The sequence below is a fragment of the Myripristis murdjan genome, chromosome 9, assembly GCF_902150065.1.
Source record: "Myripristis murdjan chromosome 9, fMyrMur1.1, whole genome shotgun sequence".
In the NCBI taxonomy this organism is placed as follows: domain Eukaryota; kingdom Metazoa; phylum Chordata; class Actinopteri; order Holocentriformes; family Holocentridae; genus Myripristis; species Myripristis murdjan.
Genome location: NC_043988.1, coordinates 12,474,291 through 12,497,033, shown reverse-complemented (window position 1 = coordinate 12,497,033; position 22,743 = coordinate 12,474,291). Strand labels below are relative to the sequence as shown.

General features: G+C 42.6%; 2 protein-coding genes across 4 annotated transcripts in view; both read right to left on the bottom strand.

The window, feature by feature from the left end:
* Window positions 1-140: 140 nt before the first annotated feature.
* Window positions 141-6,168, bottom strand: tgoln2 (trans-golgi network protein 2). Its single transcript, XM_030060654.1, has 4 exons — window positions 5,986-6,168; window positions 2,893-4,583; window positions 1,873-1,956; window positions 141-1,762 (listed from the first exon to the last, which is right to left on the bottom strand). Exons 1-4 carry the CDS (start codon window positions 6,038-6,040, stop codon window positions 1,757-1,759), a joined length of 1,836 nt encoding a protein of 611 aa, XP_029916514.1. The 5' UTR covers window positions 6,041-6,168; the 3' UTR covers window positions 141-1,756.
* A 3,421-nt stretch (window positions 6,169-9,589) lies between these two features.
* tcf7l1b (transcription factor 7 like 1b) overlaps window positions 9,590-22,743 on the bottom strand; it is a 35,319-nt gene continuing 22,165 nt past the window's right edge. For 2 of the 3 annotated variants that reach the window (XM_030060863.1, XM_030060865.1), the window contains 8 exons: window positions 16,097-16,232; window positions 15,789-15,891; window positions 14,619-14,702; window positions 12,326-12,469; window positions 11,706-11,868; window positions 11,476-11,583; window positions 11,184-11,235; window positions 9,590-10,509 (listed from right to left, as the gene is read on the bottom strand). In XM_030060863.1, the coding sequence (XP_029916723.1) occupies window positions 10,019-10,509; window positions 11,184-11,235; window positions 11,476-11,583; window positions 11,706-11,868; window positions 12,326-12,469; window positions 14,619-14,702; window positions 15,789-15,891; window positions 16,097-16,232 (1,281 nt within the window). In that variant the 3' untranslated portion in view covers window positions 9,590-10,018. The remainder of the gene's footprint in view (window positions 10,510-11,183; window positions 11,236-11,475; window positions 11,584-11,705; window positions 11,869-12,325; window positions 12,470-14,618; window positions 14,703-15,788; window positions 15,892-16,096; window positions 16,233-22,743) is intronic. The other variant, XM_030060864.1, reaches the window with a different exon arrangement.

Below are 22,743 nucleotides of genomic sequence, written 5' to 3'. Positions count from 1 at the left end.
ACACAAAAATAGAGCAATATATAGTCTGGTTAAACTTCAATAAAGAAAAGGGATCAAATGTTCATTTCTAAATTACACAAAGCATCTTTCTGCATTATGTTCTGTAAAAACAAAACAAAGAAATGAATGAAAACCATTTGAAGCTAGAAAGTACAAAAGGCATTTATTTTAAAATCAATGCTTCTCTCAATCGGTCCAGCATGCACAGATGTAATATGCAATACCACATCTACATTTAAATGACAGCAGATGCATATGGATAGCCATTTCTAGCAAAGTAAGACAAAACAAATCCAATAAAATAAAGAATTCTGATCTCGCCACCAAATCAGCCATAAAGCCATTTATTCATTGGAATCAAAACATCTGTGAACATAAATCATTTCACAGGTAGGAATAGTCCACGGGGCAAATCCTGGTGCCTGTTTTTTCAGACTTGGACATGGACTACCTCCCCACACCCAACCCCCAAAAGGGATATATTTACTTTTTGCAGAAATGACTCTCCATAATATTACAACAATAATGACCACTGCAAACTCTAAGAAATCAATCTTGGATAGAAATACAGTGTTAATTTAGGAAGCAATCACATAACAGAAAATAACACACACAGTCACAACCAACCCATTTGCAATTTGGCACAGGTTATCTCCTTGACAAATGTCATTTTGAACAAAACACACGTACGTTCAAGAGTAAAAATTTAGTGTGATTCCATAGTGGTCATCCTATCCCACATACACATCATTTTTTTTTCAATATTGCACTCCCACCAGTCAAAACAGTGCACAACGTTTCCCCAGACAAAACATAAGTTATTATGTTAAAAATAAACATTTGAGACTGTAGGTCACACACAAAACAATAACTGATAGAAGCGAAGTAAGGCTATAAATGATCTTGCTCACCCAAAAAAAGGAGTAATCGGCCATAGAGGTGTTGGACACCCTCAAAGTAACCAGACTAGCGACCAGTAAAATGTTAATGCTGCAGCCTGGAGACACAAGAGGATGTGTGCCCAACAGCAGTTAAATCATCATGTCAATGTTTATTTTTAATGAGATTGGAGTTATTTTATGTGTAAAAAAAAAAAAAAAAAAAAACCCTCAGCCTTTTCTCCTCAGGCAGTTACAGTGGGGAGCTACTAGCCTTTCATTAACAAAATTATACATCATCATTACATTCATCTGGCCAACGAGATTTGGTTGTGGAAACTAGCAGACATCTCAGCATTGTACTTAAGTCCATGTGATTACAATGTATGTAAAATAAATGCATCTGATTTATCTAATAGGCATTATGGACATAGTTCATCAATGGAATGCAAAACTAACATATTACAGCAATTCAAATGGCTTATTTGGGTACACAATGCAAGCACTATGTACTGTACAAACAAGGTTGGAATCCAAACAGCTAATAAAGTCATCTGCTACTAAAATATCCTGAGTCAAGACCTAAGTCAGATCAAATGACAAAACAATTACTGCGTAAGACGTGGCGCAACAACACGAGTGCAAAAACAGCATGCTTATTTTCTTCATTGATTTCCACTAATTCCCTTAATAAGGCAACAGTGTCATCTGCATAGTCATGCAATAAGCATCTAAAAAGGTAAAAAATAGTACTGTTTACATTTCAAACAATCACAGCAAAGAAAATACCTATCATCAAAATCAACTCGCCACCTTCTAACATAATCCACAGTGTATTTAGTTGCACTTGGCAATGGCTTCATGATGCTGTCAGAGTTTCACATCTGAAAGACAAAAAATAATGGAAAAGTCACTATTAAATACAAACAATTAATGATATTCATTTTTGAGGAACAAGGAGGATGACGTACAGTATTTCTTTCTAACAACTTACATGCTGTTCCAGCTTTTGGTAGTCTGTGGACTTGGGTCGACGTGCTGATCTTGATTTCTTTCCTTCCAAAAGGTAGGCAATTATCTGGGAGTAAAAAAAAAAAAAAAGAAAAGAAAAAGAAAAACATCAGCCAAGTTATGATTAATTTAACAGAAATGTATTTCAAGATTCAGAAAAAAAGACTATTTGTGCAACAACTGTTTCCCTAAATGTATTCCCAATGAAATGTCACAAATTGCTTAAAAAAAAGAAAGAAGTGACACACACTTTGACGTGTGAAAAAAATGTTTCTGTGCCTATTAACAGATATAGGTCTGCCACAGTGACCAACTTCCCTATTTCCTTTATGAGACAATATGTACAAAATAGATATTAATATAATGGCACAGATAAAATGTGTAACAATGTAACAATGTTTCCACTTGGGCAGCTTCTTTTTATGGTGTATGTTATTATTTATGGACTTATTCATAGAATTTTAACTTCCAGCTATATCCTGATGAGAATGGCTTGTCCATTATGCACCAAATTTGTGGAAATGGCATCATCCAATTGGGGACAGTTCATTTTTGTACCATAGTAAGACTGCTTTTGTGGGCCAGTTTCAGTAAGTACATAGTTAGCTGTTAGCTCCACAATAAGGGTGGGACAAAATATCAAAATATCCATATATTGTGATACTTCCCCTCATGATATGGTCAACGTGCACGAAATTATGTGCGCCAAAAATGCACCAGATGTCTGTCATACAGCATGGAACTCACTCTGCATCGTGGTCTAGGCCTAGCTGAATATATTTAGGTTTCTGTTTCCTAAAATGGAGTTTCCATTACCATTTGTTACAAGAGCCACTGGACTAAAAAAACTGAAATGTCTGATGTCAACTGCTACATTTGTCAATGACATTTGGATTCATGGGAACATAGGAAATGATATGTTTCAGAGCAGCTCACATGTGGTTAGCTGACGTATGAGGATAGGGTTATGTCAAAGTGAAAACAACTTGCAAAGGTGAAGTACCTTGCGCTTGTTGTGGTATGCAATGTAGAGTACTGCCACCATCACAGCAGTGGTGACAAGGTAGGCGAAGAAGTGACTGCTTTCTGTCTCATCTTTGACTCCAGGTATCTTATAAATAAAGTCTTTCCTCCTGGTTCCTTCTTCTTGCTCATTACTACTGGAGTCAAAACTTGCTGTGTCTGTCCTGTCATCTCCTTCAGCTCCCTGACTGTTGGTTTCTGAACCCGTCTTGCTGTCTCCCTCTGATTTCTGTTTACCGGCGTTCGGATCCGTCTTGCTCTCTCCCTCTGATTTCTGTTTACCGGCTTCTGGACCCGTCTTGCTCTCTCCCTCTGATTTCTCTTTACCGGCTTCTGGACCCGTCTTGCTGTCTCCCTCTGATTTCTCTTTACCGGCTTCTGAACCCGTCTTGCTGTCTCCCTCTGATTTCTGTTTACCGGCTTCTGGACCCGTCTTGCTCTCTCCCTCTGATTTCTGTTTACCGGCTTCTGGACCCGTCTTGCTCTCTCCCTCTGATTTCTGTTTACCGGCTTCTGGACCCGTCTTGCTGTCTCCCTCTGATTTCTCTTTACCGGCTTCTGAACCCGTCTTGCTGTCTCCCTCTGATTTCTGTTTACCGGCTTCTGGACCCGTCTTGCTCTCTCCCTCTGATTTCTGTTTACCGGCTTCTGGACCCGTCTTGCTCTCTCCCTCTGATTTCTGTTTACCGGCTTCTGGACCCGTCTTGCTGTCTCCCTCTGATTTCTCTTTACCGGCTTCTGGACCCGTCTTGCTGTCTCCCTCTGATTTCTGTTTACCGGCTTCTGGACCCGTCTTGCTCTCTCCCTCTGATTTCTGTTGACCGGTTTCTGGACCCGTCTTGCTGTCTCCCTCTGATTTCTGTTTACCGGCTTCTGGACCCGTCTTGCTCTCTCCCTCTGATTTCTGTTTACCGGCTTCTGGACCCGTCTTGCTGTCTCCCTCTGATTTCTCTTTACCGGCTTCTGGACCCGTCTTGCTGTCTCCCTCTGATTTCTGTTTACCGGCTTCTGGACCCGTCTTGCTGTCTCCCTCTGATTTCTGTTTACCGGCTTCTGGACCCGTCTTGCTGTCTCCCTCTGATTTCTGTTTACCGGCTTCTGGACCCGTCTTGCTGTCTCCCTCTGATTTCTGTTGACCGGTTTCTGGACCCGTCTTGCTGTCTCCCTCTGATTTCTGTTTACCGGCTTCTGGACCCGTCTTGCTCTCTCCCTCTGATTTCTGCTGACCGGTTTCTGAACCCGTCTTGCTCTCTCCCTCTGATTTCTGTTGACCGGCTTCTGAACCCGTCTTGCTGTCTCCCTCTGATTTCTGTTTACTGGCTTCTGAACCCGTCTTGCTCTCTCCCTCTGATTTCTGTTTACCGGCTTCTGAACCCGTCTTGCTCTCTCCCTCTGATTTCTGTTTACTGGCTTCTGAACCCGTCTTGCTCTCTCCCTCTGATTTCTGTTTACTGGCTTCTGAATCCGTCTTGCTCTCTCCCTCTGATTTCTTGTTGCTGTTGTCCAAGCTTGTCTTGTCGTTTCCCCCTTCTAACATATTATTTCCGTGTGTCTGCACTGATTCAGCTTGACCTTGACCAGCTGCTGCCACTTGGTGCGCTTCTTTTTGCTCTCCATTCCCAACTTGAGTCTCTGGTTGTGCTTGCAGACTGCCACCTTTTGCAGGTGCTCCTGTGAGTAAGAAAACAGAAGCTGTCCAGTTGGTTTTGGATGGTTTTAAACATTATAGTACAGTAATGTGCACACCCAGCTGACGATAAACAGTTTTTTTTAGTGCACAGGATGAAACCAGCAGGCCTAATTGTGAGTCACACAGCCTACATACTAAAGGGTAGGTCCTTCTTTCAAACATACTGAGACTAAAGAAACATATTCCACCCAACAGAAAGATTTTAAAATGAATATCCTGGTTTATGGTTAGGTAAGAACAAATGATACACCGATTCATTTATTCCTACCCTGTTGCTGAAGGTGTGTTAATAAGTTAAAGTAGTTGCCACGAAAACACATGTATTAATGTCTAACAAACATGATGGTTATGAGGGAGTTATTTATTTTTCCACTTTTCCCAGCAAAGCCAGGGGATTTTTAATTGACTGACATTCATTCTCGACAGCCTTTCTTTAATGATAGCCATAAAACAACATACGCCCAACCCTAACCCTTGCAGTTTATTGTGAAAACGGAAGTTGGAATTTTATTTTGAAAGGAAACTCTGCATATAGCGAACATAAACTGGCAAAAAAAAAAACCAAAAACAAACAAACAAACAAAAAAAAAAAAAAACAGCAAAACAGAAAGTTACATATTAAATACAAAAAGAGACTGTAATAAAGAAAAAGTGATAAGAATTAACGGGAAGAGTTGAGCTCCAGTCCAGAGTGGCAACACATTTTCATAGTAACATTTATTGGTGTCAAATAATACTGAGTTTATTTTATATTCGCTAAATTTTTGGTGCTAACAGAGTTTAATATATTTTTGCCTTCTGTTTAATCTTAAATTGGTCATAGACTGCAAGGAAGCAAAATAAACAGCATTAGACCGTCAGTCATCATGGCCTCCATTTTTCCAACAGCAATGCTACAGGTTACACGCTAAATCACATAAATCTGGCTTTGCTTGGAAAAGTGAGAAAACAAATAACGCCCCCCATAAGCAGCATGTTTGTTAGACAGGTCTGACCACTTCCTAGAGTTACTGAACAGTGGGTTGGCTTGTTTTGTGGCCTAGATTAGCGAGAGAGATTGTAGCGATTGAATTCAAGTCGGAAAAAAAAAACATGTTTTCGGTATCCTAGGAAAAAATAACACCACTTTGAGTAATCCCGGTGGGGGGGAAACTAGCGCCTTGGGAGGCGGCAGCAATAACAAAACCCGGAAGACCCCCCCAAAATGTGGTGTCCTCAGTTTTACTCGCATTCTGACTGTACATGTAAACAATAGTGCAGCATTTAAATGACAAGTTTCATTAATGGCGAATCCCCCAATATAGCGCCGGTCATAAATTTAAGTTAGTCTAATCACGGGAATTACGTATCCAAACCTGCCGTCTGACACAAAACTCCTCTCACCTCTGGAGAAGCCGCAGCACAAAGCGACCGTGAGGATGAGGAAAACCTTCCGCATGCCGTCTGCACAACAAAAACCACAACACGAAATAAACTGACACTGCGCCTCTGCTCCTGCTCACACCACAAGGCAGATCCGCCGTGACAAACTCAAGTCGACATCTGACAAATCCTGTTCATACTTCCGTGTACAGCCAGCTCGTCTTCTTCTGCTGTGAAAAAGCAGGGGTGGGTGAGCTCAGCACTGCCGCCCACAGGCTGCCCGCTGACACGACATGGAAAAAGGAGGAAAGGTTATTATTGGTCTTATGCGAGTTTATCAGCAGATGGCAGTAGTGACATTCAGTGTGATTTGAAAAAAAAAGTATGCAACATACTAGGCCCCTGTGTGTGTGTGTGTATGTGTGTGTGTGTGTGTGTGTGTGTGTGTATGTGTGTGTGTGTGTGTGTGTGTGTGTGTGTAAGAGAGAGAGAGAGCACGTGTGCACAGTGATAGATGTTGACTCTTGAGCTGTTGGAATATAGGAAATTGTGCAATATAATAATAACAAACAGTACAGCAATCTGCAAAGCCTTTATGTTATCCTATAGAAATAGTATGGGCATATTGCAGTAATACCATTTATTCAGAAGTTTTTTATATTATGTTGTTTTTTTTTTTAATTGTGGCAGTGACTATAAACTTAACTACAGCACCACAAACTCAGTTCAAGTCACTATGCATGGATATTATAGGCATAATATGATCTTTTTTTTTTTTTAGGATGTTGGGGCCTACACACTTCTAATATATAAATAAATAAAAGACAAAGATTTCTCTCTGAGCTTCAGGGTGTACAGTAGCTCGGCTTTGGCCAGACATTGAGAGATAGGATAATCATGGAAATGTTAATTGGAGGTGTTTTACATCTCAGCTGGAAATGGGGGACCTGTGGATTCTTGTAATGAATATGTCTTAATTGTGGCAAGCTATTTGACATTTGAAAAGTCAGATGATCCCTCTCATTCTTGACACCTATTTGCATTTCCATCTTTAAGGTCAAATGGGTATGAATAATACATTAAGGAGGTTCTTAAGCTCACAGCCAGCCATACCCATCTTCACAAAGGCGCCAGCTGAGTCTTGCTAAGCTCTGTGAATGTTAGAGAAACAATCAATTAATATCACTTTGGGAAACCACACATGAAGCAAACACATAGCATTCCCAGCATCCTGTTATTAGACTATTAAGGTCATGAAATCAATGGAAAACACGAGATTAGCTTTCACTCGTTCTGAATCTGAAGACAAAGACGTGAACCTATTAATCCTTCTTGTTGTGTGGCCATTAAGGTGTCTTTCTGTGGTTTTTATTTGCAGCGAATCAGTCGCAGTTTTAAAGATTTTAGTGACTTTTCAAATGGCCAGTTGACAGTTCTTGGTTCAGTGTCACACGTGAAATATCAAAGGGTTAACCTGGAATAAATTCAAGATCAAAGGAGGGCCAAAAAAAGAAGCTTGGCAAGAGATTGGAAGAATTTAATGAGCAAAATTAACATGTATTAAATCTGACCTCGTGCTTACATGGCAGATGTTGAGTAGAGAGGCAACCAAATACATTATTAGATAAACAGCGATGTATTACATTTTGCGCAGTGCATGTGAAGTATAAGCCAACATGTGCCCTATTTCAATTCAAACTGATTTCTATGACTTCCTCAAGCACGATATTCCCCTTTAGCGGCTCCGGCATGTTGAAACTAAACAAGGACCCAGCCTTTTAAATTGTACTTGCTCATGTGCTATGTCCTGGGTGCATGCAACAGGATCTACAGATTTTTACCTATAAACTTCAGTTGTAATGAACATGATATAATAAATTCCACTGGGTTCCTTTCGATAAATCGCTCAAAGTGACATAAAATAAATAGGGGCAAGTAAGGGAAATAAATTGCCAGAAATACACTGCCTTGCTTCAAAGCAACCTGAAATAGTGTTTTTGAAGTCATTCACTCGAAGACTCGGTTTCATAATGGTGGGATTGTCTTTGGAGAATTGAACGTTGCAATAGATGTATGGCCTTGAGGAGACAGATTGGCTGGCTGTTTTGACAACTCATTACCTGTAATTTTAGTGACGGATTGGTGAAGTGGCTCAGAGTAGGCAGCCATGGCACCAGAGACTATGGCTTCTGCCTGGAATGATGTAAGACAGAAAGGCAAACAAGCAAAGACTTATTATGGCTAATGATTGCTTAAAACAGAGGGGGAAGCCTGACAGTTTGGTTTCTCAGTGTGGGGCCGCAACGGAAACAGATCCTTAGCCTGCTGTCTGCTGTTTTAAATCCACACTATAGGAAGAGGCCAGTCTGAGAATGTGGTGATTTCGTCTGGTGCCGCTGACCTCTGGGGCCATCATAGACAATATGGATGGATAATAAATAATATCTTTATAAGGCCATTCACCATTACCGCCTCAGTAACTGGGCATTATTATATTGCATTTTGAGTAAACCCCTCCAAATATTTTTAACCTTAGTACAGCATCTGTAAGCTTAATATTGGTTAATGTGCCCTCCCCTTAAAATTGCCCTTTCAATCAGGCTGGTGTTTTAGCATCATGAATGAACTCATTGTGCCTAATGGAACTGCACGCTGTGCTATGTGCTAAATCAGCTTTATCTGTCAAAGTTGCATACAGAGAGGGCCAATCAGCTCAAAGCGCAGCATTTCCCAGCGCCATACTGTAGATCTCCTTGTAGGTCCAAGCCTCAGAACTCCAAGTCATCGGGTGGGTGGGGTGGGAGGGGGGGGGGGGGGCGTCAGTGGGCTCTTCCAGGCTGGTCCCCCCGCTCAAACGTAATTGGTCCATCCCTGGCACTGCTGCTCATCTCCAAAGCCACCAAAAACTGTAACCTACCTTGTGTATTTTTCACTAATTGAATTGCCTAATGAGGTCCCAAGGGCTACATCCCATTACCTCTGAGTTAATTAAAGCCTTAGCAGTGTGCCAAACGGTGAATAAAGATGCAGTAAAAGTGCAAGAGGAACAGGGAGACCGAGTAGGGTTCGGTGTGCTGGGGAGGGGGCTGACCTGCTTTTTTGTCGTTGTTATGGGATTCTATATTCCAGGAAGGAACAGATGTCTATTATTTTTTTATTTGTATTTATTTTTGGCTTCAAAATTTGCTACCCTGGTTCAGACTCTTATTTTCCAGTGTGGTTAGCCTAAATTTGCCTTATTAAACATTAAGCTTGATTGTGACTCCTCGCTACTGTGAGCGAGATGGAAGATAGCAAGAGCAAGAGAGACAAATGTGCCACTAAAACCCAATTATGTTTGCTACCAAATATCTGTGCTATACAATACAATTATGAGCAGAGTGTGAAGTCTATAAAAGTATGGGCTTTTATTCAATCTCAGTATGACTTTAATAAAAAAAAAATAAAAAAAATAACACCTGAAAAAGGCAGCTGTTGACAAATGGTAATACGTTGTGGGCACAATTATGGGAGTATGAACCAAAACCACAATAGCTTGTTAAAGGAAACTTTCCATGTTAAGTGCCTGAAGCACATCGTGAAGTGCACGTGAAAGCAGAGAATGAGACATTTCTTTTAAGAAACAATTTCAAATGTTTATTTAACATGTCAAAGAAGGGGCACACACTTGAGAATTGAAAAGGGGGCGGGAGGGGGCTGCAATTATTGGCCAGTACTATGACTTCAACTTAATACTAACATTAATCAAGTTTTGGCTAAAAAGAGAATGTGTTTTTTGTTCCTTTTTGTTTTTATAAAGAAACTTTATGTACATTGGTTCTTTTATACAAGAGGTTCATTGGATAAATGCATCAAAAAGAAACCAGTTCTGCAGTAAACTTTACAAAAAATACATTTTGTTTCATTGAGAGATGTAGAAAAGGAGACGATCAAATATTGACCAATAATATTTCTTCCTTTTCATTATTTAGAAAAAAAGTTGTTCTAATACCTATTTGAAAGAAAAGCAATATACAGCACAATAAATGGGGGAGGGGGAATTGCTTTTGTCGATTTAGTCAGTTGATTTGGTAACCAAGGAGAGGGGCTGCGACTGGAACAGGGCATGATGGGAGTGGAGGGCCGCCTGGTGGAAAGGGGAGGGCGGGGAGAGCATGGAGGGGTGCAGGGAGGTGAAGGGGATTGGCCGAGTGAGGATGGGCGTGGTCGACTGGCTACCTGAGGTACCAACTGGGATGGACATGCTCGGTTGGGAGGAGGAGGAGGAGGAGGAGGAAGAGGAAGAGGAGGAGGAGGAGGATGTGGATCCAGGCGCCTTCCCAGGTACGGGGAAGTGGTGGTGCATGCGTCCCTCCGGTTTGGTGGTGAGGGATAAGGGCTGGGCCTGCTCTGAGTGAGTGGCGGCAGGGGCAGCCGGGGAGGCCAGGGCTGCAGAGGGGGTGGCGGGGGAGTCCAGCATGCTGCCGTGGGACGATGCGGGACTGTCGCACATCTTCTCCGAGGGCAGGTACTGCACACATTGCTTCTTGTTTCTTATTGAGAAATCTGGAGCAGAACGAGACAAGAGGGTAAATTATGGATTTGCTTTTGGCTTCAAATCTGGTACAAGTCTCTCAATGCTGCCAGTGACATAACAGAACACCAGTTATTAAAACAGAGAAGATGAGAGGAGGCATAAAACAGTGAAATCAATTTGAAAGCACGACAGAGTGGAGCACGATGTTAAACATATTCATACGGTGTGCATGTATGACGGAAAAAAAAAAAATAATCTCACCACGATAAGTCACATTGAACAATAAAAATAAAATGAGTGCTGAAATGAGGCTGTGGAGAGCTTTCTGAGACCAGGCGGATCTCAGTGGTCTGGCCTTGGCACAACAGCAGACATACCTGCCACTATTAGCACTGAACTTCGTATGCTGCTTGTCAAAGTGTGGAGGGAGGGGGGAGAGAAGTTAGTATAAAAGTGTTAGTGAAGAAGGAAAGAATCCATGCCAAAAATATTAGAAAAAAAAAAAAAGAAAAACTAAATAAATAAAAACGAAAATCAAGGTGTTGTGTCCCAGGTTTGCTTGGAGCCACCATTTAAGCTTTGCAAGTAAAATAAAGCCCTCATTATGCGTCTTTTTTTTTTTTTTTTTTTTTCCATTTTTCCATCCCAATTTGAGAAGAAAAGGCCTAAAGAAGAAGAAGGTCAGAAAGAAAAGGCCCCTTACCCTCTGGTGTTGAGTCTGGCTTATTATCTCTCTTCCTCTTTTTCCGTTTTCCCTGCATAGATAAACAAAACAAAGAAATGAAGGGGGGGAGAAAAAAAAAAACGTTCACTATCTAAGTGAAAGTAAGCCGCCTCAACGCCACTGCCAGCTTCGGTTTATGAGAACAAAAAGTGTGGTTGCTATAATTACTGATGCAATAAAATTACTGTACCAAGCGAGAAAGAGGGGGTGCTTATGTAACCCACTCTTTACTCGCGGCTGAGAGAGGCGATTGTGGAAACGTCCTACTCACATAGTTGTCTCGTGCTGACCATCCTGGATACAGCTGGGAGTGGAGCTGCCTCTCTTTCCGAGCCAGCTCATAGTATTTGGCTTGCTCCTCTCTGGATAGGGAATGCCACTGTACACAAAGGCACAACAGACATCAAAGGATTGCTCAATTGCTGCACGCACGCACACACACGCACACACTGACAGATGCATACACACAGACACGTGCACGTGTGTCGTTATTCTGCTTACCCGTCTTCCCAGGATCTGGTTAATGGCGGCGCTCTCTTTCAGAGTGCACTCTGCCACCACTTTGGCCCTCATCTCCTTCATATACAGCATGAAAGCGTTCAGCGGCTTCTTGATATGAGGCTTCTTGTCCTCCTCTTTCTTGGGAGGCCCCGGCGACTTCCTGCTAATACAAGACATTTGAGAGATGTTGTGAAAAGCCCGTGACTGTTTTGTACACGGCAAAAAAAAAAAAAAAAAAAAAAAAAAAAAATCTCCATCTTAACATGTCGGTTCAGCTCATTTTCAGTCTCAAAACTTTGGATTTTCTTTAAACAAGTGGGGGGAAAAAAAATCTCCCAGTGGGATGTGAAAATCCAACATGTGCCCGGTGCCAATCAACTTGTTTCCAGATTTTTTTTCCCTTAAACTCTCATTTTTGTGATACAAGTGGGCTGATGTGCCAAACTCCCAAAAAAAGGGAAACCAAAAAAACAGACAAAGAAGCTTTTATGACTGAATATGAGAATAAATGATTTGTTAAGATGATTTTTTTTTTGCAGTGAAACGAGGAAAAAAAGGGGAAAACTTTGTGCTTAAATCAAGAAGTAGTATTTTGCACTGTGCATTGTAATTGTTCTTACGCGTGCATCGAGGGGCTGATGTTGTCACCACTGGGCTCCTGCTTGATGGCGGGGGAGACGATGGCAGGGTGGGGGATGCCAGTCTGGTGGAGGCTGTGCGGAGGATGGGTCACCATGTGAGGGGAGAAGCGGCTGGACACCAAGCTGCAGGCAGAGGAAGGCGGTGTTTTCACAGGCAGCGCTAAAAATGAGCCTGCATTAACCCGACTAAAAGGTTTGACCAACTCACCAAATAACCTCTCTGCCTTTAGCCCTCAGGTGAAATTCGCCGTGCGAACTATATCTGTCTAGACTAAATTCATACACACAATGAGTTACATGCTTGGTTTTTGTTCAAATAAAGACTTTTTCAAAAGCCTCTTTATTCAGCAATGGCTGGAGAAAAGTGGAGTGTGCTGTTACCATGGCGACAGCATGGCCGTGACACCTGAAACCACTTTCCTCCCCACGTTCCAGACCATGGAGGGTGTTCGACAGCCGTCTACACAGAACACCTTCACAAAGTGTCTCTCTCACTTTCCAATTGTTAGCACAATGGAGCATTGTAATCGACAAAGAGGAAAATTAAGGCCCATGCACCTCCAACACACACACTCTTGTTAAATGCACGCTAGATTGGAAAATTCCTTCGTTTGAAAAGTCTTATAAAATGTTACACAGGCTGTCAGGAGAGTCACAATACACACTAGCCTCATGCTCGGAGCTTAATGTGCGTTTGGAGACACAGACCCTACCTTATGCTATATATGCCTCTCGTGGCATCACCAAACCTATACTACCTGGCATAGAGGAGCTTTTCTAGATGTGGATCAGCTTTTGTCAAAGCTACAGGCCTGTTTACATCGGGGAGGATACTTCATCAAAACACAACAAGCTCAACTGGTGTCCAGATGACACAAACACAAACATAATGAAAATCATGTTTTTGCTTGTTTTGAATGTTGTCAATATTCCCATTTCGACTGTGCTCTAATAAAAAAAAACAAAAAAAAACACCTCTAGCACAGACTGCACAGTGACACGCAGTCCCCAAACAATGTAATCTTATAATACATCTGTGTTGAATGAACGAGTGATATCGTGCTTCTAATTTCAATTTATCCAATTTTACAAGTTCAAGTCAACGAGATGGTGTCATCGCTTTCCTCGGGGAACAAACCTATGCCTGCTGTATTTTTACAGACCCGCCCACTATGATTTATCAGGCACTGTGATAAGTGATGACGTGCAGTCAAGCTAAGCATGTTGAAAATTATGCCTGAGTTTTACCTTTCATGGAATTTTCAGAATTATTATACAATGTTTAATTTGACCCTTAAAATTAATTTTCATAATTTTGTAGCTATGCCTGCCAGTTTACCATTGAGAGCCACACAATTCCACTCAATCAAACTGTCTGGATAAAAATTAGCATTAACCCATAATTCTAAGGGTTAATGCTGATGCAGTATTTGTAATGCTCGAATTTCATTTTGTGGCATAAACCTGCCTATAAAATAATGAGGTGTTATTCCAGCGCATTTAGGGGTATATTCAAGTGGTTGTTTCAGTCTATCTCCTAGTCGTAGGCTGGAGCTACAAATACTATTGATCACAGAGGCCCTTTTGAATATTTCATTTCATACTAACACCGGAAGGCTCGCTACAAATCTTTCCAATTTTGACAGAGGGTCAGAGAGTTAAGTCTGATGGGACTTGTAGGTTCAGATGAGCTTTGATTTGTCCTAATCGATTCTCAGCCCTTTCATCTTTGTGTGTGTGTGTAGTCAAGTGGCTCAGAACATTGGCCTGACCACAGAAGTTTAGCTCTGAGAGAAAAGACAGAGCTGTCTGAAGAGCAGGGTGCTGAATGCCAATAATGTGTTCCCGCTATTTAAGAGGCTCAACTTGTCTCTAATAGACTTAGACTTCACATTCCTTTGTAGTCCCGACACTACTGGCTGTCCGTGATCTGATGATCTCGTGTCAGAAGTGGAAAGTACACTGGGTCTGTTAATGTTAGGCAATTTTGCCTGAAACCCCATTTTATGTCTGCCGGAGTGATATCAGGCAACCTCCACTCATTATAAGATTCAGCCTGTTTCCTCTAACTGTTGCTTCGACAGTTTAACAATGTGAATAATGGAACTTGAAATTATTCCACCGCGCACCAGACATTTACTTTGCCTTCGACACTGTTTAAAGGCGCTGGCAAAGAAAGCAGCAGAAATGTGATTACAGCGTGTCATAAGTAGCAGATATTAGATGTCTCCCTTTGGGAAGGTGGGGGTGTCGCTGAACTTGATCCGCTCACCTGGACATGGATGCATTCATTGCTAACGCCGGGTAGGGGTGACGGAATCCCCCTGGGGGGATGGAGTACATGGGCTGGCCCTGCCTAGAGAGAGAGAGAGAGAGAGAGAGTGAGTGAGAGAGGTGGATAAAACACAGCTGACAGCTAACCCACCAGCACTAATCCTCTACTCATCAACTCAAATCCCCTGCTTGCGGAACAGCACCGTTGCAATTGATTACAAGACCCGTGACAAAACCCATAAATGTTCATAACTCTTTGTGGTAAACTCACATACTTTTAATTTATTTTTGTTTTGATATGGTACACCTGCACCTCAATTAGGGAGCACAAAACAGAAAAAAAACAAACAAAAAAAAATTCAGGAAAAAAAAAAACAGCGGTCTATAGTGAAAAGCTCAGGTCAATTTGATTTTCTGGTTAACTGATGTGTGACAGCACCTGACAACTAAACATCCTCAGTCAGGTCCCCGAGTTAGGTGACTGTTTAAACAGACACACATAGCTGATCTTAACCAGTTTACCTCTTGACTAAATTACTACTCACTTTCTTAAATTAAACTGTCCTTAATAAAGTAGTAATTATGCTGGCCTGCACTAAAACTGGGACTGGACAACAGCCCTGCCTTATATTTTTGACATCCATGTCAAAAATATAAGGCTCGATATTGTGCTGGATTTTGGATATCATAATACTGCAATATGGCATAAGTGTTGTCTTTTCCTGGTTTTAAAGTGCGTTAAAGGCATTGAATTTTCTGAACTTTTTAGACTGCTGCAGCCGCTCTGTTATTTGCCTCCACCTGCTTGGTCATCAAATCCACATTAATAATGACTCTTTAGTGACTGCTTATCAAAAATCTTATCGTGTAAACATTTTGTACAGGCACCAGCAGTCATCCTTACAATATCATAGTATTATCAATTTGTTTTTTATTTGACTGTGACTACATCAGCCAGCCCTGATTTAAACTCATCCTAAATAGCTGTTTAAAATTAGCTACTATAGTAACATAGTTGTGTGGTGTGATAAAACACCACGGTATAGCTGTCATCATTCATTTCCTAAGAGTTTCAGAGATCAAAACTTTTCCCGAAACTCAGCCACCGAAAGATCCCTAATCATTCGGAACAAAACAGTGTGAAGTGGTGACAGCAAAAACAACTTACGGTGGCACCAGCCAGCCCAGAGGGTGGGGGATCTGACCCACGGCGCCGGGAGACAGGGGGTAGTATGGAGAGAGCTCTGACGGGTGAGGCGTCCGGGGAATACCTGCAGCACCACAGACAGGAGAGCAAGCTTTAACATACCATACATGTCTTCTGATGCGTCGTTCTGTTTTCATAGGGGGGAGATACCCAGACAAAGCTTAACATATTTGTCATCACGCTCTGGAGACGTACAGCGTGATGATGCAAATCTTTGGCTTAAAAGCATGACCGTCCCTGAGTTTGTTTGTTTTTGTTTTTTTTCTTACCTGACTTTGGGTCTAGTATCTCCGGGGAGAGATGTGAGGGCGGCGTGCCGGGGGAGAAGTGTTCGTTGCTGTAGGTGATGAGGGGGGTCAGCGGGTGGACATGGTGGGCATGCTGCACCACTGGGACCTTGTTGGACTGTTGTTGGAGAAAAAAAAGAGAGAGAGTCCAGATTGTTTAGAGCACTGTGCAAAAAATACTTCCGTCACGTAATGTCCAAAACACAATGACACCGATGTGTGTATCACAGGACATGTGACACGCTCATGTGAAACAGTCAAACACATACACCGCGCATGATTTCTGTCAGTCACTGTGCAAATGACAGGCGCTGGATGAATAGGAGCCATCGTGTGTGAATGCCCTCCACGGTAAACAACACAGTCTGTGCGTGTGACAGGCCCTGTGATGCAATCTGGACCAGCACCAAGGAACACTAAAAAGCCTTGCGGACACATGCCAAGACCATTACGGTCATTTAGCAGAGGAGAGAACTGTTTGTTCAGCCCAACAAGAAAAACAACAGCGCCACCAGTCCAAAAGTCACACCAGCAATCCACAAACAAATACACACAATCAAGGTAAGGTAAACTACTGTAAATACCCATAAACAACTGGAAACAATATCTTACATTCTGTCAGCAGCCCACAGATGGGAACAGGCATCCTGCATTATACGGTGGATTATACTGCCTCTTTATAGATGAGCCTATCAACTATACAGTATGATCATGAAAACACTGAAAGTAATGTATAAATCATGACAGGGAGTGGGGGCTAAAAAGTCCGGGAGTGAAACTTCCTCTTTTTCTTGCAGCACTCGCGTAATTGTTTAAGATATTGTAACAAAACTTCACGGCGCATTGAAAGAGTGCAGACTATAGCCCGAGGATAGCTTTCAAACCTGTCCAGGATTACAAGGATGAGGACGATGAGGACAATAATAATAACCAACGTCTCTACTTTCATTAGGCAGCGTTCAGCCTCACAGTCATTTCCCCTGGCTGCCCTGCTGAATAGAGTGCTTGTTGGCTCAACTTGTCACATGGGAGGGTCAAGGGGTGGGGGGGGAGAAAGGAGTCTTGTTCCACCAGCCTAACCTTTCTTCAATATCCCTCCCCACCCCCTTCTCAACCTCTCGTCTCTCCAACGTGGTCTGGTAGGGAACAAGGTTTGCATTGAGACTTCTGTACACTCTCTTGCTTCACGCTGCTTAGAATTGTTCCAAATCTAAGCCATGCTTTTTTTCTGCCACTTTTTAAGGAAGGTCCAACCTTTTCCTCCTTTTTAAATCCTTAGCAAACTTGTTTCTCCCACGTCTAAAGCACACTTTGATTCTGGTAATGCCAGATGTAGTGAGGAAAATATTTACTGGTGTGAAGCACGACTATATTAGGATCACTTTAATCATAAAAGGGAGTTATGTTGTCTCGAGACCTAGAGCATATAAGGTCAATGTATAAGGATCTGCAAGGGAACAGGGTTTCACACACAGACGAGGCTGTGATATAGCTTCATGGCAGAAAAATTGTTGACTTACAAGGTCGAAATCCCAGGTCCCACATGTCATGTATATTTTAAGTATGCTTTGTTGCTGTACTTTGTGTACAATGTGCCTGAATTTTCCCGATATTGTGGGGGCTGTTAGAGACCTCTAGACCTGGGTGCCAACACATTTTGGGAAGCAGTTCAGTGAGAATTCGAAATGATGCCTATTAATTATTCATTTTCTGGAATACACCAATAGTGTGTTTGCTCTGAACAGATTTCTAAGTTCGAAGGCACTAGTTTCTACATTGCCATTCCACTCTGCCTCTCGGCGAAACAGACAAAAAATACGGAAGAAAGCGGAGCACGCAGGTTGTGCATATGCAAAACTATTGTGACCTGTATCCTACTTGTTGAATCTGTTAAGGGCAGAGATGGGTACCTTATCATGCAAATGTCTCAGAACAATCTGGAGCAATTAGATCAAATCATATTACTATTAATCAGATTATCTAGTCTATAGGTCCATTCACATTAATTGAGTTCTCCAGAGGTTTTTGAACGTGCAAAGCCATTATGTAAAATCTAAAAAACCAGACTAATGGCTCAATTGTGGCTTTAAACTAAACACTAATGCATCAATACCTTCATTCACTTGCTTTATGTGTGGAAGTAATATTCATCCAACCCATGACGGGTTCATATGCCTGGCTTCATGATCCACAGGCAAGGTGTAATAAGGAAACCACATGGAACACGAGCCGTGTTTTAAATATAAACAACATCTACGTGACAGGACGGATAAAGAGCAACCTGGAACCAGATGGTATCTACATTGACGGACAGAAATCATGCTCTTTACATAGACGCACTGTGCTGGTTGAAAACAGGTCTGCAGTAAAAGCATAATACCTCGCAGCGAACATGTAACAACACTCAGAGCTGGTGTTAGAGCAGAGTGGACATAGTAACAGGAAGATGAAAAAAAAAAAAAAAACAGCAAAAAGTTGCTGAGGCGGTGCAGAGAAGAGATGTCTGTCTGTTAAGAGGTTTTGAAGCTAAAGAGGCCGTGGTGGCAGTACCTCGTTTGGTTGTCCAACTTGGAACACCGCTAAGTAAAGCACAGTCCTTGGTCAATGTGGGTGGAGGGGTGGATTTCATTCAAGCAAACATGTTTTTGGATCCTGCACATCTGAATTGAATTACTAGGCAAACAGCCGATGGGGAAGAGAGCTTAGAACAAACTGAATAACCCCGTAGCTTTGTGTGCCTTTCTGCTAGGCGATTCTGGGTGGGAGGCTCAGAGGCCTTTCAAAACTCCAGGAAAGACAGGGTGAAAAGAATGCCTGGCATGCTGAGAAATCCAAGCCTTGTTTGTCAACGCCAACAGGAAGCGGACGTGAGAGGGGACTGACCGTGTCGTATGCCTTTAGAATCAACCACTCCAAAACTATGCCATTCATCACAGACAACTTGGGGTTTTACGTCTGGTCATCGCCTCTGAAAAGGTCAATGGCAGTAATATTCTAGGTTAGAATAATATGGCGCGCTGCAGTGTCGTATTACTGCAGTCGGTCACCAGGAAAGCGAGTCTCTGAGAGGGCACGCACAGGCAGCACAGCATATACAGACACAAACATGAACAAATCTCAGCGGGATGCAGTCAAATAATGAGCATGTATAAACTAATATCTAAAGTAACATGTTTTCTTAAAACTTTTGAACTGCTATGCGTGATCGCTATTTGAAATTAATATCTGGTCGCATAATGTCACTCTTGGACACATTCTGTGATCCTAAATCTGAGACTCTTCATGTTGTGAATTTGACTGGAATCAAAGCACTGGTTCCATATTCCATTTCTGAGGAGGATCTCGTCTCTGCAGTGGCCCAGCAGGACTGCAGACCTCAGATCAGTATTCAGTTCAGGCCTCGCAAAGCCTTTGATTTCATGATGGATCCTGGTTGTTCACTGCCTAATGCAAAATGGGAAAATCTCCCAGGACTCCCAGTCAATGGTCTGTTAGAAAAATATGGGCTGATAGCGAGTGTGTGTATCACTGTTTAAAAAAAAAAAAAAAAAAAAAGCATAATTTTCAGCGAAAATCTTGACAAAAGCCGTCTTAGAGTCTGGTGAGTTGGACACTTGAAGGGAGTCAAAAGGCATTTCTGGAATGCTGCTCTATACCTTTGCCACTTCAATTCACTTAAACAATTTGGTGACTTATTGACTTACGACAGTGTCGAATCCAAGTCCCTCATTGTCTTGAGTATTGTAAACATTAATACAATATTGAAACAAAGAGAGGGATTCTTCTGTCCCTGTCAAGTCACTCATATTTGAATACTGAGCGAGCCGTGATCTGATAAGTGACTGCTCGACAGACACCCAGGTCAGTGCTATCTCATTAGAGAGCCACAGCTCCTTTGAATCCAGTATAATAGTGCTAGTCACCACAGTAAGTAAGGACACATAGAATGGACAAATCAGTGTGACTGACTGAATGACCTCAGTGAGGCAAGCACGCAGCCTTGATAGCATTATCAACATGGTTGTAATCACTGAATTGGTGCGTTGTTGTGATGAGTACTAGATACACATAATGGAGATAGCAGGCTCCTCTCCTCTCCTCTCCTTTCCTCCCCTCTCCTATCCTCTCCTCTTTGGTCCATCTCGGCCACTACTGATGGACTGACAAGTTTCCCATACTGCATCACCTGGCCCTGCAGCGCCTTTGATGTATTATTCATGAAGAGGCAGCCCTCTGAACACAGGAGCTGATATGGGGGTTTTTGGGTGCCGTGTGTGTGTGTGTGTGTGTGTGTGCGGGGTGATGGTGGTTGGGAGTGGGGGGTGTATATCCATAGTAAACCTTGTACCCTTCTTCCCAATCTTCCCACCCCACCACCATCACCACCACCACCATTACTACCAAAAGCAATACCCACTGAATGCTAAACAAACCTGTCTGTTGAATAATTGAGGATCTCAGGCCAGAGCAGGCTCCAGATTAGCATACAGGCCTTATGGACCCAATCTGCACAGTGACAGGACAGCCTTTCCCTGGACTTCCGTACCCACCGAAGGCTCTGATTTCTATTTTACATCCGCCTCTCTTGTTCCACATGGCCAGAGTGAACGGAGAAGTCCTGAGCGCATGCGGCTCACTGATAACAATGCACTGTAGCCTGCACTAACGCTCGGCTATCTGATTCACAAGTAATCAGAATATCAACACTGTCATCATCCAATTGCTCACTTGTGCAGCCAGAAGATTTATTAATCAGCAAAGCCACTTGAATGAGCAGACCATAGGCTGAAAAAGCCTTGTCAGTAAGTTAACATTATGCAAAGCAGGTATGCACATGACATATATAAGATACACCAGTGCTTACACACAGATCTCCACAGATATTCTGCATAATCAATAGTGGACAAAGCCACCCCAGGCCTTCATGAAAGAAGAAAAAATCAGAATTAGATTGAAAACATGCTTGAAAAATGACTGCAGGTATACAGGTTTGCTTCAGGAGGGCCTGCTGGTGTCTCCTGACTGCCTCTCCTTAGGTCTCTCTCTGGCTCCTGCTGGCCCTGGGCAGTAATCCCTAGCCCCCTGTGTGTGCCCATCCGCTCCCCCTGCTCTCATTAGTGCAGTGTTGGGGCCTGGGGAGCCTGCAGGCCTGGGGAGCCAGCCTGCTGCTCCCCTCCCACTCCCTCTCTCCTCTGCTGGAGTAATGAGCACATAATCAGCCTGGCTCCCTGTCAGCAGCACACCAGAGGGGCATGTGGGCTTCTGGCCCAGTGTGGGGGGTAAGGGCACAGCGGGGTGTTTTACTTTCTATCCGCCATGCCCATAGTATGCCGTACCCAGTATTAGAGTTTCCCATCGCACATCAAATGACCCTTTGGTAGCAGATCACCAGTCTAGCATGTTGACTTCCTCTTGGTGTTCACATGATGAAAGCTGTTACACTTTTGATGAACTTCACCACCCCTTACACAGCATTAAAAACAACACAAAGACTATATTGTATGAATTTAAGAGATCACTTCCTCCAAATTTCTTTATCTGCCAATTGTTTATTTTGGGTTAGAGGTCCATTTAATATGCCAACTAATGAACTGGATGTGTGTATGTGTGTGTCTGTGTATGTGTATGTGTATATATAGAGAGACAGAGATTTCTATAACAGGTAAAAGGTAAAATATGCAAAAAAAAGCAACGTGAGTTAATTAAAATTTCTCTCAACAAACAGTTAAATCCCTAAAATTCAATTACCCAGTCAAAATCTGCAATGTCTTTGTGTCCTGGTTCAATGATGTTTGACAGAGAAAAAGGTCAAACAAATATAGACAACAAGCTGATTCTGAGCCAAATAAACTTGCTTTTAAAGTGAATCCTTAAGCAGCAACCATGGAAGGACAGCGCAGCGAGTGACAATCCACGCAGCGACCGACTCATGCATTTCATAATGTTACACGTTAACTAAAATCATTTGGCTGGAACAAAACGGTGCACAGCAGCTCCTGTGTCCCGTAGACAAATCAACCATGCTCGGGGAGTCGCGCACAGGTCAGCATTTATTGTAATAAAATATCTTTAATTAGCTTTCAATTAAGGCTGAAGTCGGCCACAGAGCAGCCCTCGATTCCCATGGGCACACTCCATTCCCTCCACCACAGTTTCCCATTGACGGCGTTCAATGAGGACTTTGTCATGTGCATCACTGCAATTATGAGATCCAGAGAATCCATCACAAACTCAACAGGCACCTCTAGCCGGGACATGTGAGGTCAAGGGCTGAGTCACAGTGAGTTATTCGCCTAGCGTCTAATGACAGTGGCTCTCTAGTCCATGCATGACATGGCCTCAATGAGCAGAGTTACGATACGATCAAACAGGTGCTTCGCCAGATGCTCCACGCTTCACCGAATGTGGAGCTATGAAACTGCTGTTTATCTAATGTTATCAATCGCCAATACACCTTCTTCAGTGAAACCACTCACCAAACAGGTCTGCCGAGGCCCCGCAGTGTCTAGCCAGAGTGAGACACCATTATGACTAGTTTTCACCTGTGTGGGAAAGCTCATGAATGGCAAGGTGGTTCAAAGTTGAGTGATTTATGGCGGACTGAATTATTGTGGTTACGAACAGAGAGA